General features: G+C 41.6%; 1 protein-coding gene across 4 annotated transcripts in view; it reads right to left on the bottom strand.

Annotated features, from left to right (window-relative positions):
* ANO1 (anoctamin 1) overlaps nucleotides 1–19,209 on the bottom strand; it is a 73,108-nt gene that overhangs the window by 14,150 nt on the left and 39,749 nt on the right. The window contains exons 7-17 of one of the 4 annotated variants that reach the window (XM_040701776.2): nucleotides 18,978–19,029; nucleotides 16,309–16,374; nucleotides 15,755–15,810; nucleotides 13,806–13,847; nucleotides 10,600–10,664; nucleotides 9,870–10,004; nucleotides 8,421–8,581; nucleotides 4,745–4,827; nucleotides 2,892–2,903; nucleotides 1,995–2,066; nucleotides 127–204 (exon numbers count right to left, since the gene is read on the bottom strand). In XM_040701776.2, the coding sequence (XP_040557710.1) occupies nucleotides 127–204; nucleotides 1,995–2,066; nucleotides 2,892–2,903; nucleotides 4,745–4,827; nucleotides 8,421–8,581; nucleotides 9,870–10,004; nucleotides 10,600–10,664; nucleotides 13,806–13,847; nucleotides 15,755–15,810; nucleotides 16,309–16,374; nucleotides 18,978–19,029 (822 nt within the window). The remainder of the gene's footprint in view (nucleotides 1–126; nucleotides 205–1,994; nucleotides 2,067–2,891; nucleotides 2,904–4,744; nucleotides 4,828–8,420; nucleotides 8,582–9,869; nucleotides 10,005–10,599; nucleotides 10,665–13,805; nucleotides 13,848–15,754; nucleotides 15,811–16,308; nucleotides 16,375–18,977; nucleotides 19,030–19,209) is intronic. The other 3 variants (XM_004941530.5, XM_421072.8, XM_004941531.5) reach the window with 3 other exon arrangements.

Genomic DNA, 19,209 nt, shown 5'->3' with positions numbered 1-19,209 from the left:
GAAGGGAAAGAAACCCAAAACTGAATGTGAATATTAAACAAGAGTTCAACAGCCAAAAATAATTGATTTGTGTCTTCCATAATTACACATAATTTGAGCTTCCTCATAAGTTTGAATAAAAAGAACCAATTTCACCCCAGCCATGACTGTCTTAACTCTTTGTCTCCATTTGTTTGCTGCCTCTTCTGGAAAATACCGATGCTTCTGATGGCAATTAAAGGAAACAAAAAAGGATCGGGCAATACAGCATTACAAAGCACTGCTAAACTCATCCCTATAGTCTCTACTGACTGCATACATTGCAGTTTAGTCACAAGTGAGCACTCTGTTTGCTCAATGCTTTGTGTTGCAGCTTAAGGTTAATAAAAAATGACAGCAAAACACAAACTTTTGCCCTAAATCTTGGGATAGGTCAAACTGTCCTGCAAAGAATTTCCCGTTTTTAATTTAGTATTATGCCATTCTTGTTCCTTCACGATGTGTAAAGGATGTCCAAAGTGTTTTCCCTTTCAGAAGAATGTATGTAATTTTTTAATCAGACTTCTTTTGAAAGAACGTGAGCAAGTGCTGGGTTGACTTTAGATAGCTTTCCTTTAACAAAATTTATGAGTTGACATTCAACTGTTGAATTTAAACCCGAACACTCCAGTTCCCAATGAAAGATAATTACCAAGTCTTTCAGAAAAAAAAACTTCTTTTCTCACGTTTCCCAAATTAGCAACAGCCATATTGAATGCAGCCCAAGAAGTTATAAATAGTCTGGTTAAAAAAAACCCCTCTCTTTATTGCTCAGCTTTCCTACTCTGATATGTTGAGGTTACGATTAATTGTCTGATTATCCTAATCTTCCACATTCAGGATCTGAATTCCTAATATACTAAAAGGAACAGTGAGTTGCATATTTCTGGTAGAATTCAACAAAGTCTATGTTCAACTGTTTACATAAAAAGGCAGCAATCTGAATTCTTTTTCTCCTGCTACGGGTTTTGGAACAGTGCTGCAAATCAGGTATTCCACATTGCACCAGATAGCTTTCATGCTGCATCCCCTCAGTTAACTGGCATGTATTGACATCAGCATCCTGAAAAAGGGGTCCAGCAGTACTTGAGCTGTTCAAAGGAACTGTGCTGGCTGCGGGTGAGATGCACTTCAGGATGGCTGGCTTATTCACATCAGTGTCAAGAGCAAGGTAAAAGCAAAAGTAAGCAATACCTTATCCGGTGAAATATAATGGAAGTTATGCTTTTAAAAGGCAGAAAGTTAATATCGAAGCTGGAATTGGGCAAGAAAACTGGTGTTAGTGCTCTCAATTAATGCTCTAGAAATATTTTTATTTACAAAACAGTCCCAAGACCTAAGCACAGTCAGATCCCAGCTCAGCAGCAGGACATTCATCTTCTAAGAGCCGTGTTAAAGCGGAGCCTTGCCTGACCTACACTATCAGCAAAAAGGCAAAAGCAGACATTAGGGCTCCTAGGGGCTTCCCTGAGGCAGCCACAACAATGCCAGAGGCTTTCCCACATAGCCAAAACCTCTGTATGTGAAGCACCAGATTTCAGACCTGCGGGTTGACCTGCTGGCAGGAGGATGGATGCTCTCACGACAGTGAACCTCTCCCGAGTCACTTGTAATAGCATGGAGTAAGCTTTGTTCTATTTTTCTCAAGTTTTATTGGTTAGTCTAATAGGAAAGCCCCTTCAATCAGACCCAACAAGATTTCTTAAACCACACTGCTTTATCTGACCATACCACTAAAGGTGTTTCTAGACTTATTTGGGTCTTGAGTATATGAGTACGCAAGTATGTCAGGGCTGCAAACATCTGGAATTTAAATGCCATCTACAGGGTCTCTGTTTTATTTTTTTTCCTTTGTTTTATTATCACTGAAACCTATTTCTATTCTTTTTCTCCTGGTTGTGAGTCAGTGCCTGTTATAAATGGCCTTTATGAAAGCTTTTTTTTAATAGATGAAAAAATTAATATTTTTACCATACCTCTTTATGTTTGTGTTCTTTCCTCAGTGATTTTTCTAAAACTTTTGCTTCGTATTCTGCTCTGGGATGAGCCTGTGAAATAAGTCATATTGAATAAAAAGCAAAGTCACCTGTCTTCAGCATCAGCTAAGTACGAACCATTTGCAGGTCAATTTCCCAATAACCTCCGTTTTGTAATTGAATTCTAATTCACTCAATACATTATGTCAATTGATAGTTGATTATACATTTAACAAGATGTTAAATACTATATGATTTGCAGTTCTACAGCAGCAGATTGATTTGCAGTAGCGATTTGCCTGTAGCCCTGGGTACATTACATTTAATTCTTAAGAGCATCCAGGACGTCCTGCAGACAGGTTCAAACTGCGTGACATTATACTTGGATTTCAACGACCTGTCCTTGTGATGAAAATTAGATTTTGCATTAACTGTAAATTCAATGATTCTCAGTTCTGGAGGGAAACACTTATTTGTTGTAAATATGCAAATCCCATGGTTTTGGGATCCCAGAAAATTGTCGTCTGGGGTCTTCCTGCAATCCTGTCTTTGACAAAATCCACACAATTAGCCATTGCAGGAGAGGGTGTAGGAAACACTTAGAAGTAAGAGACAGCCAAAAGATTCAGAAAGATTCATGGCTTCAGAATTGACAATAATTACGCATTCACAAAAGATGCAGAATTCACAGGTATGCATTGGATGGAAAACAGAATGGATCTGAAAAATGTCTGAGCAAGTGGAGAGGGGGAGGGTGTAAAGGAAAAGCAATCAGTGGGAGCTGTAAGGGAAATCTGATGCTCAAAAAAAGAAGAGGTGGAGATCAAAAGATGGCATTCATCAGTGGACATGTAATAAAAAAGGTAGGAGCAATTAAAAAAAAAATGTTTTCCAAACCTTGACTGCCTCCTTCAGGAAACCAGAAAAAAAAATAAAAAATAAAAAAACAACACACACAAAAAAAAAAAAAAAAAAAGAAGAAGAAGGGGGAAAAAATATTGATTACTGAACTGTTGCAGATTTATATTTTCACAATTACATGAAACAAACACAGGCGCAGTGGGTGGTAGCTGCTAACAGAAGATCAGTCCACTTATGCTCTATGCTATCTATTGACATTACTGTAGGTACTGTATGACATCGGTGTCCCTAAAAAACACTAGAAGATGAGACACTTTATATTTTAGTATCCACTTGCGACCGCAGCTCTTAGTGTGATACTAGCTTAAGTTTCATCAAAATCAGAAATAAGGAGGGACTCAAATTCTTTGCTAACCTCGTGACTGTATTATCTAGAGTTGCCTCTACAAAACAAAGGATAGAACATACTTTATTAACAGCTGCTGCCTTTGGCCACACAAGGTTTTAGCCTGGTAGAGCTCTGAACTTGGATGTGAAGGAGATGGCCATCGGAAAGATACAGTTAATCCTTTCTACTTTCATGTGTGCTATCAGCAAGCTGCCAAAAATAAAAGGGCAGTACAGCATCCAGCTAATAAAGCCCCATATTCTCTCCCAGTTGAATAGGTATAATCTAGCAAAGCGCATGGCAGAGAGGCTGCTTGCATAGTGTGCCTAAATATATTAAGGAGGAGCTAAATATATTAAGAGGAGATAATTTAGCAGAAATGTCTGGGGGTGAGGGGAGCAATAACTGCCCAAGGCTCACTCAGCTGCACAGCACCCTGTCAAATTTGTGAGGCTTTTGTTTCAGGGGAACAATATTTGTTGTGTATCTATTTAGGACAGCTTGTGATATGACAAGTGCAGCCACGCTCCTTTTAGTAACAACAACAGCAATAAATCTGGACAGGCAGGAAGCAGAGCCCTGGCCCCATGCCAGCTGTATGCCCTGGCTGGGGTGCTGCAGTGCACGGGGTGACACAGGGGACCTGCACCCCCGGAGTGTGCCCAAGGCCATGGCAAGACTGGCACTGCTGTCACTGTGCTGTGGCTGGGGCAAAGAGGTGCTGTTTGTGAAGTGAAGTTTAAAAACAAGAAGGTGTAAGGCAGGTCCTAAGCTGTGCATTTTATCTCCTTTTCTTCAAGAAATTCATTGATATTTAATACCCTTTCTTAAATATACAGATCCCTCTTTTCCCCGTCACGCTACTTAGTGCGTTTATCATAAACCTGACTAGGGATTTTTTCTTTTTTTCCATACAAAATAAATACCCCTCAACATTTGCATCTCTCCCAATGCCCCCAATGCAGCAAGTACTTGTCTGACAGTACTTTCTTAACTATTTGCCAAGTTGTGGCCTGATCTTGCATCATTGAAGTGGAATTTTCAGTGCCTTTTTTTTTTTTTTTTTTTAAACACAATGCTGTAACTTTATCAGGTTTGATTCATTCATTTCTGATTTACAGCAGTACAAGATGAACGAAGTTCTGTGGTTGTTAGTACCCTGGCAACAGCCAGGGAGTAATGCGTGAGCCATATATTCCATGTATACGCTGCTAGGTGTGACCTGGCTGCACATTTACCAAAAAAAAAACCAACAAAAAAAACCCAACAACAACAAAAACCAAACCAACACCAACCAACTGTGATTTTGTGGCTATACAATTATGTTTCTATGGCAACAATACATACTAGTCATAGCCTTGCTATAAAAACATCATACGGTTCACGTATGGGATTTTCCTGTCTTTTAAGCACCCCACAGGCCAAGGTCTGGCGGCTCGGGGCATGGAAGGACTCGGAGCACCGCGGAGCAAGACAAAGAGTCAGAATGGAAGGGACAAACCTCCTCCTCTTCAAACCCAGTCAGGTCCCACCTGTAGTTGAGCCGCATCTGCTTTCTCTTCCAGTGTTCCATAAAAGTAGCAGCTGAAACAACAGGTTGACTGTTATTTTGGTGTTTTACAAAGGTTCAGGAGTCATATCAGCCCTAGGTATGTGCCTGGAGTCTGTGCTAGCAGCCAACTTTTCTGTCTGTGTAAGCTAAAACAAAGGACATTTACTATGCCCACATGATTTCATGCGAATGATGCATACAGTTTTTAAGAGGTCTAAGAAAGTCAAACACCCAAAGTTATTTAAATATTTGCTTGTGACTAATAATACTCTTGGTCTTCATCTGTACGTAATTCCATTTGTAAGTCCAAACAAATCTGTGCTTCATCTACACAAAATATGACTGATTTAACTAGTGTTGTACTGCTGGTATAGTTGTTCACACAAAGATATCAAAATAAAGCATTCGTGTATTCTAATTCCATCCATCTAGTGGTCATAATAACTACGTTGGCTCTAATAACCATGCTCAAACCCAAATACTTATAATAGTGCTAAAGCTGAGCAGAGTGCTAAAGAAGCCTGTAATGGTTTTGGCTTTTTTAATCAGTAAAGACACTGAAATTTTGTTTTTGATGAGGACAACTTCTGGAAAAGAAACATCACTAAAGCACTTCTTGATTCACAGGGAAAGATCCCAGTCTATATCAGTCTCTCTGCCTCTGAGACTGAGCAAGTTCTCAGAGGATGTATTTAGATGCTGGGAATACACCAGCACTGTGTGATAAATAAGCGATTATGAAAGAGGCAAGTCTACCCAGAAGTGGTGTTCCCGGGGGAGCTTCCTGCAGTGAGCATTAACAGATGTGCTCACAAACGTTTGCCCTCTTGTTCAGGAAAAACAGAGGCAGGGAGAGGGCAAGAGAGCTGAACATAGAGGGAAGGACACCCTCGTGTCCAGAACCTGACTCTGCTCATGGCACTCGAATTCCAAGAGCAACTCCAACCTGCCAACTTTATGGCTGAACCTCATCACTGTACCCATACCATGTAAATGTCTCATAAGAGAGTGTGTCAGGGTCCCAGAGATCCCATCTCTTGCTGCTGGAGCTCCTGTCCTGTGGCCTGCAGTCTCCACCCATAGTGAGGAATACAGACAGTGAATGACACGTTGTTTAGTACTGCTTCTAGGAGCTGTTTCATGGCACTGCCTTACAAAGATGCAAAACGAAAACACTGCATCTGAATTGCAGCCAGTTCATTTCAAAGCAGTGGGCAAATGTGCCAGGTATGCTGCAGTAGTTGAGCACAGTCACTGCTCCACACATACCTCTGCATTTTCATACCTCATCTGGGCCCATCAGCATAGGCAGAGCTCAAGACTTCCCAGAGATTATTATCCAAGTGATCTTATCTAGATCCACTGAGGTTTTCATGTCATTTAAGACCACAGCTTCACTCCTTTGGAAGTAAGCCAATATCACTCAGCACCAGGTAAGCTTCCGGGCTGGCCGAAGACAGCCTGCTTTTTTGGACAACAAACAGCACTAGACCAAGGCTCACGTGTAATGCTGAACCTGTGAAAGGCATGGGTCAGTGCTGCAGCTGCTCTAACTCTCATGGAAGCAGAATTCTCCAGAACACTGTAACACCGGCCCAGCAAACTGGTGGAGTCACCATCCCTGAAAGTGTTCAAGAAACACGGAGATGTGGAAATGAGGGATGTGGCTCAGTGGGCATGGCGGGGGGGAGCTGACAGTCAGACGAGGTGATCTTGGTGGTCTTTCCAATTTTATCAGTTTTATGAACAACATCACAGAAAGACAGCCTGGCCAAGATGGCTCTCATAGGAATTCCCTCAAACTTTGAGTAATTTCCTTGCTATGTTAAGGACATTTTGCCACCTGAGCAGGTTAGGTTCCATCTGCCTCAGTTCTTTAACTGTACAGAAGACTAACAAAACTCCTTACAGGCAAAGGTGCTCACAAATGGCACTGCAGAATATACATATACTTACATATAGAGGGAATCAATTTCTCTTAATACTATTTCCTTAAAAAAAAAAAAAAATTCCTCACTCCCTTTAGAAAAAAATCTTTTGAGAAATCTTTAAAAGTGAAGTTTGAAATAATGGAAATTCATAACCTTGTGGAAAAACTTCTGATTTCAAATTCAAAATGACATTATTGAAACACCTTTTATATGATGTTCCACCAAAATAAAGTTATACACTGATCTAAAAAGAACTTGAGGAATTTCACATCCAACTCCACAACTATCTCAGAGATTAAGCCTTATTTTGCACAGAGCACAGAAAATGGCTTCTACCAATTTGTCTGCCTTTGCCCCAGAGGGAAAAAAGTGCATGAAGGGATCCAGAGTTTCTCACTAAGGAAAAGGAGGCAAACAGCCCTACTCTTTGGACAACAGAGCATTATGTGCCAATACCTGTGTGGGGATCACAGTAACAGTAAGTGAAAGAGACCGAAACTGATACTTGACTCTCCACATGAGAACATCAGTCTATTTAAAGCCTCTGACATGGCACCCAACTTTGGGGTGTATCACGTTTCTCCCTGTGCATTACATGGCCAGATGATCTTGAGGATCACAGGCACTCCTCCCTGTGGCGAGTTCAGCCTCCCCAGGTCTCCAGCTTTTCCTTTGGCCCTGCAGTGCTCCTGACTCCCCACTGCCCTTTAACCCCTCTGCAGGACAGCCCTTTCCCTTGGCAGCGAGCTCTTAGCATCAGCTCTTCGCTCACTACAACTGAAATGGAGACACTGGTGAAGAAGACATTGCTCTAAGTAGAATTACATTGGCTTGTACAAAAATCAGCCCAGAGCAAACTTTTTTGCACTACTCTCTCCCAGCACTGGGAGCATGAGGCTGTCAAACTACACAGCTGAAGGTAGTGAAGGACATCCCTGTTCTCTGTAGCCTCTCTGTACAGGGTTCCCATTACAAGCATGGGCTTTGGACCCATCATTCCCATTTATCTATGTAGACAGGCCCCAGTTGCCTGGCACGAGGATGACTATGGCTCATGTAGCTCTCTGTAACTACTCCCACAAAAAGTTTCACAATGCTTTTAACCAAATTCTGCAGATGAGAAAAGAAAGGTTAAGTGACTTGCTCAAATAGAGGGCCAGTTGGCATCAGAACAAGTACCTATTTATGACACAATTCCCAGTTCATGGCCTGCATGCTTGATGTCTTCTTGCTGATAAACTTAATTGCATCTCGGAACACACTCAGGAATCAATCTTGGTTTGTCCAGAGACGTTAAAGGCCATTACACTTCCCCACGGAGCCCTCCCCTCAACCCCAAAGTACATCAATACATTTCTTCCGTAATGCTCTAAAGTGGAAGCTGGCTCTGCAAATAGATTTTTTTGGCAAGCTATGCAATCTCGTTAATGAAGTTTTGACATACCAGGCTGCAGTTTTATGACAGATGCTTAACAATTTCATTTGATATTCATCTTGAGCAACTTCTTGAATTTTAGCTTTCAGTCCAGAATATAAATCTGGGAGTGGCAGTTTCATGGCGGGGGTGGAGGGGGGAGAAAGAGAAGTCCTTTATATAATTAACTGAGTATAAATATACTGCTTTATCTCTTCTGTTTCTTCCTGTTATATCTTAAATAATTAAAAACTTAACATCAAGGCATATATCTTCTTACCCCAGAGAGCCATGAAGACTGAGAAGAAGACAGTTGCAGGGTTATCAAACAGATGACTTGCGCGAGCAGTCGCACAAGCAGAGCTCATCTTCCAGTAACTGCATGTTCTGTCACACAAGGGACACATGGTGATATTGTTTCTCTGGTCACACATTTCCATACTGCAAAGAAGCAATACAACACGTGAAAGGCAATGTCAGTATGGCTCAACATCCAAGCTCTGACAGCCATTTCTGATGGGCTGCTCTCCTCAGCGCAGCATCTCTTTCAGATATGTAGGACCACCAAATGCTACTCCTGTAGTCCTTCCCTCTCTTGGCCTAGCAAGTAGCTTCATTCATAACCCATGCTAATGTAGGGGCTGAAACAGGAGATGCAAAAGACTCTATGCTTTTTATTACAGAATGTTATTGTTAAAAAAAAAAAAAAGAACAAAACACAGCAATAGATAAAGTATAAGGGAAGTGCTGAGGATCGAGAGACTGGAGCTCAACAAATTTAACTTCTCTGCACTCCATCTGCAGAAGAGCAATAGTACTGTTTCTGACTTTCTTCCACTGTTGGAAGCAGTACAAAGCAATCTTAACGAAAAAGAAAAAAAAAGAAATCTATTTTCTGATATCCATTAATGTGCTTTGTTAATCACTGCTCTTGGTTGTTGTACAAACTGTAATTTTCATCTACAGCTGATGATGCACGCGGGGCACATAATGCAAAATCATAGGGCTTTATAATTATTATAATAACAAAACGTACTGAAATTTAAAAATAGTGGGACATCACAACTTTGCTAATCTGACTGCAATGGCTTAGTTTAGACATATATATTCTTGATTTATCTTTATGTCACACAATATGCTTTTCAGCATTTTAAGAAGGGAGCACTAAAACCTATCATCAGCAGCCTTTTGTTAGTTTCATATAATGAACTGCATTAGAAAAGAAGAACCCACACCTGAGCAACTAGCCAAGAATTAATTTTAGTACATCAGTGCAGCTCAACAAGTAACATTAACAATAACTGCTAATGACTTTAAGACATGCTGTAGTTCTGGTGCCCGCACTCGGCCCTTGGTAGATCTCCATCACTTACTGGAACAGGAACCTGCGGGGCTGCAGCCTCCCCCATCCCATGGAGCTCACCCACCCCCTTCAAACACAGCTCTGAAAGGACGGAACATGCAGGATGTGAGGAGGAACATGGGCAGAGGGCACTCACTGCACTCTGGCCAGCGCCAGCTGGAAGCCAGACCTGGGGATGCCATGGCACATACAGACAGGGCACTGCAGGAGGCACGAGGAAAAGCCCGAGAAATGGGAGCCCCAGTTTTCAGCTGTGCTTGCTTGAGGTATTAGAGACAGATCTACACAGGTAACATTTTATTTTGAGATTCTACTTGCCTCAAATAACAGAAATGTCTGTTGTGTATTTTTTTAATTTGCTTTTACCTTGGTATGTTCTCATCCACAGTTGCACAGCCATATAGGAAAACGATAATCCCTACAATGGAAGCTGGAATAAGCATTTGTGTATAAACTCCCAGCCAGGCAAAATATAGTCCAATCTTCTCTCCAAAGTATTTTCTGAAAAACATTAAAGAGTTTTTAAAAGAGAGAGGAAAAAATGTTTCCTATTTCTTAAAATATAACATAGCTAAAATTATGAATCACAGCTGGATTAAGCATGGAGAAAGTAAGATCTGAGGACCTGTGGGAATGTTTTCCTCAGAGGACTCTCTTTCTCATGCATGGAGTTAATCCAGCGATACAGGCACCATGAAAGCCAGTTAGTCCAACTGGACATTGTTTTCCTATGTTTCTGTCACACAAGGGACACATGGTGATATTGTTTCTGAGAGCTACTCCTCTTACCAAAGCCCCCTGTTTTCTGTAAAACAGTTTACTCCAGACAGTCTCCGTTCTTACCATGAGTGAATGAAACACACAGAAAGCACTAAAACCCCACAAAAACCTCCTCCCTGCCCACCCTAGCTCCCCTGGCTTCCACCGTGCTGGCTGGAGATGTACGTGTGAGACTATTGCTCGGCACAGAGGTACACACATACACAGCTGACTGTCCTCAGGAGCTCTATGGGGTGGCTCCAGAGGACCCAAGCCCTGCAGAGCACTGGCAGGCATGGCTGCAGAGCAGGAATGTGCCCTCAGAGCTGGCTCTCACCTCACCAGATCAATGGGCTGGTACTTATAGAAGACTCCATAGCTTGCCCACTCTTCACACAAGAGCTGTAAAAGAGAAAGGAAGGTGAAAGCTGAAGCCCCACACGCAGGGCAAATTTATCCTTTGCAGTGCTCGTGCTGTGATCAAGTCTCACCTCTTAGCAATTTCAACACATAACTCAGATCTGCCAATATACATGGTCTGCATTAAGTATTAAAAGCAAATTTGATGATCTGGCATGCTATAATGCAGTGATGAATTCTAGTACATTAAAAGGCTCTTCAGCAAAGGGATTGATGGATAACTACAGCAGAGATGGGGAGAGCTGTCCTGATTTTATGATCTGCAGAAGGAATCTAGCAGAACATACAGGAAAGATGAACACGCTTTGAGTTCACAAGACAGAGAAAACAAGCATAAATGGGTTTGTTTCCACTGCACAAATATTCAGTGTTTATCAAGAGGAGCTGTGCAGAGCTGCCTTGAAGCCCACATTTAGGAGATGCTCAGTTTTAAACTACAAGTACGTGATGATTGCCACTCATCCTTTCGGTTAGGATACAGGCCAAGAAGAACAATGATCCCCATTAATGATTTGTAAAATTGAATCCCTCATAAAAACAGGCTCCTCTGAGACCATCAGCTTCTCTTTTACTTTGTAAAATATAACAGTGCTTCTCTGATCTAACTTTTTGTTCAGCTAACACATTGAACAAGAAATTAGTGTGTCTAATAAATACCGGATAAAAAGAACCGTTCTCACTGGCTACCTGTACCATCACCATTGCTTCTCCTGGAACAAGGGAACCAGCCTGTCTACACATGCTTTTGAAGTCATGCCTTTCTTTCAGCTTGTCTCCTTGGTTTAACCCAGTTATAAGAGATAAGGAATACATTACTGAACAAATAACTAATATTTCAAGGAGAAACTCTGTTGATCATTTCTGAGACCACTTCCTAGGGGAGCAGCCCAAGCAGGATGCCACTGCTCAAGTCTATAGGCTCTATGACTGTGGCAGGAGAAGCTTGGCATATGCAGCCATGCTCCTTGCAGCAAAGCAGGGCTGGGCAGGTGGACACTCCAGCCACTGCCCACAGTCTGCCCTACCTCAAGCATCATATCACAGAGCCAACAGGGTTTCTAGAGCAGTTAGCAATTCTCCTGCCAAATCATTGGTCAAACCTTCCAAGTTGAACTGCTCCATTGTGCTTTTGAATCACTCAAAAATACTACTTTCCTTCCATGGAAATGTGATGTCAAAAATAAAAGTGGACTACGGATTTTCCCCTTTCCTGAAAATAATTCATCTTTACTAGTTTCCTTACAACCGGAAGGGCAGAAAGTGAAACCTGAAAGGCAGGTTTTTATTAAACATCAGCATTCTTGAATATGTGATTTTTATTCTACTGCAGGTTTCTTTCAAACATTTTTCCAAAAGTTTCAGCTCTGCTGCCTGTGCTTGGGAAACATGCAATGATTTGGACAATTCCACATTCATGTGTACTGGTTGAAACTTTTTCTTTTTTCTTTTTAACTCCTTTTAATAAGATAAGTTAGTGCTGGAAATGAGATGATTCCTCAGTAAGCTAATCTGGCCTAGCCTATCAGGAAACACTAAATAGAGGAGATTTTGCATCAGTGTCATTTTTCACTTTTGTATGGCGCTTCAAACCAAGTTTGCAGTTAAAGTACAAATGAATTATCTCATTTATCCTGACATTTATCGGCTTGATATTCAAAGCATAGCTTCAAAGACATGATTATAGAAGATCAGTGAGCTATCCCTAAATATTTACTTCATTTCTATGTCTCAAATTTAATTTTGTTGTAAAAAAGGCACAGCCTGGCCTAGCACCGGATTAGATTAAAGAAAGCTTCAAGAAACCAGAAGAGATGTGCCAAAGCACACCAGAAGATTATTTGAAGGAACTAGAAGCCAAAAGCCAAGGTAAACATTTCAAAACAGACAGTGAACTTGTGAAATAAGTGCATTTGTGAGGCTAGTAGTAAAGACAGTAATCCAGCTGATTTACAAAACGTGGACTTTCATCCATGTTTCATCATTTTTGTTTGAGGGATGTATTGCTCAATGATGAAATGATAAGCATGTGGTATTTTTAACACAAATCAACGGGGAGGAGAAGGGATTGGAAATCAACAGTAGCTGTCTCCTGATGAGTCATTTGCATGTTAAGCCCAGCAGACCTCTAATTTTGGATAGCTATTTTCATAAGGCCAACGTTGAGGGTTTGAGACCCACTTCTCCTACACCCTGACCCACACTCTTCCTCATGGAAACATGGCTGTGAAATAAGTTGGAAGGAAAAGGAAGGTGCTGTTAGTCTAGGAGCCCAAGGTATGTGGCAATCAAATTCATTAACTCCTCTCATGAAGCAGAGAGTTTAGGAGCAGGTCTAAGCTCTCTTTTGCCACGCTGACAGTGAGGTAATGTGCTCTAAAGGAGTGCAGCCACCAGTGTGCAGAAATTCTACTCCAAATTTAAGAAACTGACATTTTCGCAAAGTATAGGCAAATTTGCATTTTCTGATGTGAAGTATTCCCTCAGAATGATTACCAAACAGATGTTTTTCAGTATATATACACTAAAAACAATTTAAACTGCAGATTTATGCAGAAAACGATACAGTAATCAGTATACACCCATAGAGCCACCTCTGGATGTGCTTCACACTGAAGCCCAAACGGAAATAAAAAATGAGTGTTTATGAGGAATGAGCCAGTCTTTATCCTTCCCAGTAGCTGACATGCTTACCTGCTGGGCCTGATGCTAACCCCATGCTCCAGAGTAGCAGCACATGAATCCACAGAGACTGCAGTGCATTTTGCACGGTTGGCTGTGGCACAAAGTAGGGTTTGTGCTGGGTATGGATATCTGAAGATAGCTGAGCGTATTCTCACTGGTGCAGACCTGAAGTTACGGCACTGTAACTTAAGGTGTTATGTCTAAACGCTCTCAATACTTGCTGATGTGGTAAGAAGTGCATTGTTACTAAGCTGGCATTTTATACATAGCCATACTGAGCTCTACATGAAGGCAAACTGAAACGTTAGAAAGTATTCATGTACTTCTACGGCATGACATTTATGTGATATGTTGTGTGAAATCTTGGCAATGCCCAGATTCCAGCAGGTAACTTCAGGCTGGGGCTTTCACAAGTCTGTTAACCCCCTTACATCCACTTACTTTTCTGTCATTGGGTTCGACGTTTTCACCTTCATAGTCACCCTTTAAAGAAAGAAAACTCATGTCATTCAGTGAGTCACGCCCAGAGCTGCTATGCCTCCTGCATGCCCATGGATCCCTCTCACTTAATGCATCAAAACCAGAAAAGCAATCTGTAAAATAATGCTGCATTTTAGAAGTTCATTTGTCATAGCACACTTTGTCTCTTGTCATCGGACACATTAAGAAAGAGTAATGATGTCCATCACTGGGGAAAAGGAATGAATAAGTGATAAAGGTGGCCTAAAAATGTCAAGGGAAAGGATGCGGTATTTCCGTGGTGTTTGGGGTTCACCTCAGGCCACTTGACAGAGGAGAGAGCAGCTGAGAGAGCTGATCTGTACCCAAAGTCTCCAAACATTCAGTGCTGATTAGATCTGTGGAGCTATTTTTAAGTATGATAAAGGAGTAAATGAAGACAATAAATAAATTACTTAAAACAGAGCCTATCAGCAGTTATCTAAAGAAGTGGGGCCAGTACATGCAGAGAAGTTTATTTAACTGTTCTGGATTTCTAAGTGATATCACTGCAGCTTACGAGTGCCTGATGTTCGTGATAAGTATCGGGCAGACGACGGGCCTGTTGTGATTGCTGTTACCCGGAGATAAAACACTGGAGACACAGCAAACAGGACAGAAAACTAAGACAGCATGCTTCATTCACACGTTCCCCAAGGGGCAGCCTGCACTGGGCTTGGCACTCTCTGGATACTTATGCAGCCAGCGCATCATGAGCAGTATTTCTGCAGTGTCCTCTTGACATCTGCCATGCCTTTTTGCAAGGCTGGCTGAGGGTGTGTTTGACAGTTCTAGCCATGCTATGAACCTCCAAGGGAAGGTGTCACCAGCACCCAGCTGCTGTGTGCCGCTGGCTCATAGAATAATAAAATGGTCGGGGTTGGAGGGGGCCTCTGCATCCATCTGGTCCAACCCCTGCTCCAGCAGGGATACCCAGAGCAGGGTGCCCAGGACTATGTCCATGCAGCTTCTGAAGATCTCTCAGGAGAGTCTACAACCTCCCCAAGAAACCAATGCCATCGCACACCCAACACAGAAGTGCTGTCTGATGGTCAGAGAGAACCTCCTGTGCTCAGTTTGTGCCCACTATTGCTGGTTCTGGCACTGGGCAACACTGAACACGGCCTGGCTCCATGCTCTATGCATCCTTCCTTTGCATATTTTTATACATTTATGAGATCCCCCTGAGCCCCCTCTGCTCCAGGCTGAGCAGTCTTAGCTTTCTCAGCCTCTTCTCAAAGGAGAGGCGCTCCAGTTCCTTTACCACTTTGACAGCCATCTGCTGGGCTCTTCCCAGCACGTCTAGGTTTGACATCACTCACTTCAACAGTATGAGTATCCCCAGCTCATATATGGGCACCACCTAAACTCCCCACCTCCCCCTAATCCTCTCTGTCCCAGTGAACATTGTGGCTTAACACACTTTAACATCTCATGAAGTACAATGTGTCATGTCCTAGTTCACTTTCATGGCAACGAATCATGCCGACACGCAGTCACAGACATCTCTTTGTCTGCTAAGGTGATCAGGGCATGAGCACCTTTGTGCTCCAGGAACACACACGCATCCTGCCAGTGATGCCAGAAACTCTTGAAGCAGAAGGGCAGAAAATAACAGAACAGTTTCATTTGCTAACTCACTGAAACAACTCTTCTATTATCACATAAAGACATCACTTAGGATCATCAGACTTAGGACGGAAATGGGAAATTCATTAATAGTGAGCGCAGTGATGGAAACAGCCTGCAGAAATGACTAGTCATCACACAAGCAGGCAGGAAGTTGTGCTCCTGAGCACCAATGTTTGCAATGATGCCATTAATACATTACATATTAAGGACTGCTTGGTGTCAGACAGTAGATATGGAAAATACATCCCAAGACCACTTACATCATGCAAAGGATATGCAGCACTGTAAACTCCATTGGCAAGCAGGCTGGTGATCCCTTGAAAAATAAAGACATGATAGTTATTTACAATTTCGAGGCTAGACCGACCCACTTCATTATGCTTCCTGGAGATTTCCCTCAAAATAACAGCCATTTGGTCAGCTAATGATTTTTCTGCCATCTCATTCCTTTCCACGTACTTTCATTTTTAATCATATAGGTTATTAAACATGACTCATTTTATGAAATGGAAAACTGCAGAGAGCAAGAAGAAGTCATATATATTTGAGGATCAAGAATTAGAAGCCAATGACTTAAAATTAGTCATTATAATAAATTACATTTTCTGAAAAGTCAGTTTGATTTAAGGGCAAGCCTGCAGATTTGAAAGCATGTAGCAGAAGGCTCGATCACAAAAAGAATACGGCTGGAATTGACGGTATAAGGGAACACGCATACACACTCACCATACACACAGAGCTTTGAATTTAGATTTCAGATTGATTAGAGAAATTGTAGGGAAAGCCTTTGCAAAGACCTGGGTGTAATACTTACCATATTTACCACATTTTCGTCTTTTATTTAAAAGGGCAGTTTCCTTCTTTCTTCCCTCTCCTTTCCCTGTTTACACATCCGTTTATTAGTCACATGCATGAGCCTGAAAGCAGTTAATGCTTCATCTACAAAATGTATGGGGCACAAGGGACAGGTTCTGTCCTCTCGGGTGCGGTACCGCTCCCTCACCAGGGCTGGAGTGCAGTGAGACTGAGCTGGGCAAGGCACGAGCACAGGACAGAAGGGCTTGTCCATCAAGGGACATGATTTAGAGTGGTCACAGGTATGGGATGATGGTTGGACTAAGTGATCTTAGCGATCTCTCCAGCCTTTAGGACATCATGATTCTCCCTCCCACAGGTCACTTGGCCAAACCAAGGCCCTTGAGGGCACACACAGCCTCTCACACACTGCTGCCATTCATACAGCTGCTGCCAGTGATGGATGATGGAGGGGTGCCCACATCCACCCACATCCAAGTGTGCCACGTTACTCATGGAATTATGGCTGGTGATTCAACAAACTGGTCTTGGCTGTGGAACCAGAGCTACTTCAGGTCAGTCAGTGCAAAGCCAGGCAGTTCTCTTTGTGCAAGGCTAAACAAAAAATATCTCTGGCATCATGGAAAATTCAAAAGAACTCAAAAATTTAATTAAAAAAAAAAAAGAGGAAAAATTATGTGCTACAGCATGCTCCCTGCTGACCATCCACTCACTGCCACTCAGTGTGGACAGTGATCCACGAACCAGGAAGCAATCACTGCAGGTTCAGGAGCTGTTTTTGATTGCTCTTAAAGAAATAATTGTTATGGTTCGCTAATACATTAACAAGTTCACTCATATTTTCATCCGAGCACTAGCTGAAGAAACTGCTCCAGGAGCATTTAGTATTAATGTAGTATCATTATTTTCCAGGAGCATTTAGTAATAATGTAGTATCATTATTTTCCAAGTCATATTTAAAATTATGCAGTGCAATGAGTTGTCTGCAAATGTTTCCACACTTTTAGCACAGACAACTAGGGAACAGGTAAATTATCCTTTTAGGGCAGTGCTACTGAAGAGCTACATAATACCCTTCCACATATCAGCATTTAACAGTTAAGATAGGTTCACATTTTCACAAACTTGCAAAACGAATAACAAAGACTGCAGTGTTTCCTGTGCTGCTGCCCTTTTCCTGCTGGACAGAAGTGTTGCAGCATTATCTGTGTTTGCTCAAATCCATTTGCAACCTTTGCTGGGTTGTAACCCAGCATTCCAGCGCTGTAACACAAAGAACCCGATTGAGTTATGCTGATTATACACTCGGATGTGCGGACCCAATGACATTTTTATTGGGTATATTTTGTGACCTTGTCAGTCTGTTGAAGAAGAACAATCCAGGAATCCTAACATTTTACCTTCCTCTAGCCTCTGCCCTATTCAGCTAATCTCTAACCAGTTTCCCATTTTTGGATTAATAATAATAATAATGAAAAATAATCAATGTGAGCAACCAACTCTAAGGCAAGAACTCGAACTGAGCTACATGGTCGGCTCCCTTCAGGAGTGCACGTACATAATTTCCAGTGAAAATGATCTGACATCAGACTCAAAAAAGGGTCCTGAAAGTCACAGATTAACTTGGATTTCTGATGCTACAGGGAAATAGAACTTCTGTTAATATTGGCTGAACCCCAAGAAAATTTAGTGTGTACCAGGACTGAACAATTATACATTGTATGATGTTACTTCAATAGAAAAATCCAAGCATAGAAATTGTTTCTTGTATAATTGTTCTTTATTATTTGATGGATTTCTAAGCAGCTGATGGGTCAATATTGAACAGAACTACCTGTAATTCAAGTTCCCATTGTTTTACTTAGCTGCTTGTAGATAAATAAATGTTGTAACAGACTTCAACAGTTATCAAATACCTTCTCCCACGTTCATGCACTTTTTCTCATCCAAATGTGTTTCTATTTATCATCTGTTAAGATGACAGGATATGAAAGAATACAGCCTTTCATCTTGTATAATTTGGTTTACTATTGTTACCTTTGATCCCCCAGACAGCTACATACCACTTCTGCCTCACAATGTTTGAATTCATGTTTACCTGCATTAGGAATTCATTTCTTAAAAGCACCAGACTTAGGGCTGAAATCCTAAAACTGTTGGCTGTGGCAGCATGAACTTTACCCACACCTGCCATGAGGGCCAAGGGAAGGGCTGGCCTCAGGTTGAACTCACTTCCACTTGTAACAGTGATTTGGGAAGTCACCATTTCACTCAAGTCCTTGGAAAGGGAATGCAGTGGCCCACAGGTTTCAGGGCAGTTACATAAGTGCATGGTAATGCTCTCATCCACTACCAGGAGTGATAAACTGAACCACCACAGAGCTTGTGTCACCCAGGCTTTAGATCACCTTCCAACCCAGCCATAAAGGTCATAACTAACATACGAAGGGCCTACATGCTCACATCTCATTTAGAGTTGAATCTATAGATTCACATTTGAAAAACATTCCAAATAGCTAGAGTAATTCGACTTCCAAATAAAACACATCCACATACATCAAATCAGAGAGCAGGGCAAAAACCAAAACTCCACAGCCAGTTACGGCTTGCCATTATTTTCAATATCTGAAAACAATATTGATCTTAAACCTCAATAATGTTCCTTACCCATGCTATATTTTGCTTTGGTACATGTTGTTCTTTTCAGAATTTCATAAACCTGTAGAAGTAAAAGAAAAGAAATGCTTACTTGGGATATTGCCAACAAAAAGCACAGTCTTTCTATGCACAGCTCAGATACAAGTATTGGCAGAACCAAGACACTGGTGAAGTCATTATTTGTTAATAAAAATTGTCATGCTCAGCACATCAGAGTTTCAAGGCTTCCTTATGCAGTTAA

Source organism: Gallus gallus, chromosome 5 (genome assembly GCF_016699485.2).
Source record: "Gallus gallus isolate bGalGal1 chromosome 5, bGalGal1.mat.broiler.GRCg7b, whole genome shotgun sequence".
In the NCBI taxonomy this organism is placed as follows: domain Eukaryota; kingdom Metazoa; phylum Chordata; class Aves; order Galliformes; family Phasianidae; genus Gallus; species Gallus gallus.
The sequence above is the reverse complement of the archived record's forward strand: the minus strand, read 5'-3'. Positions and strand labels throughout refer to the sequence as shown.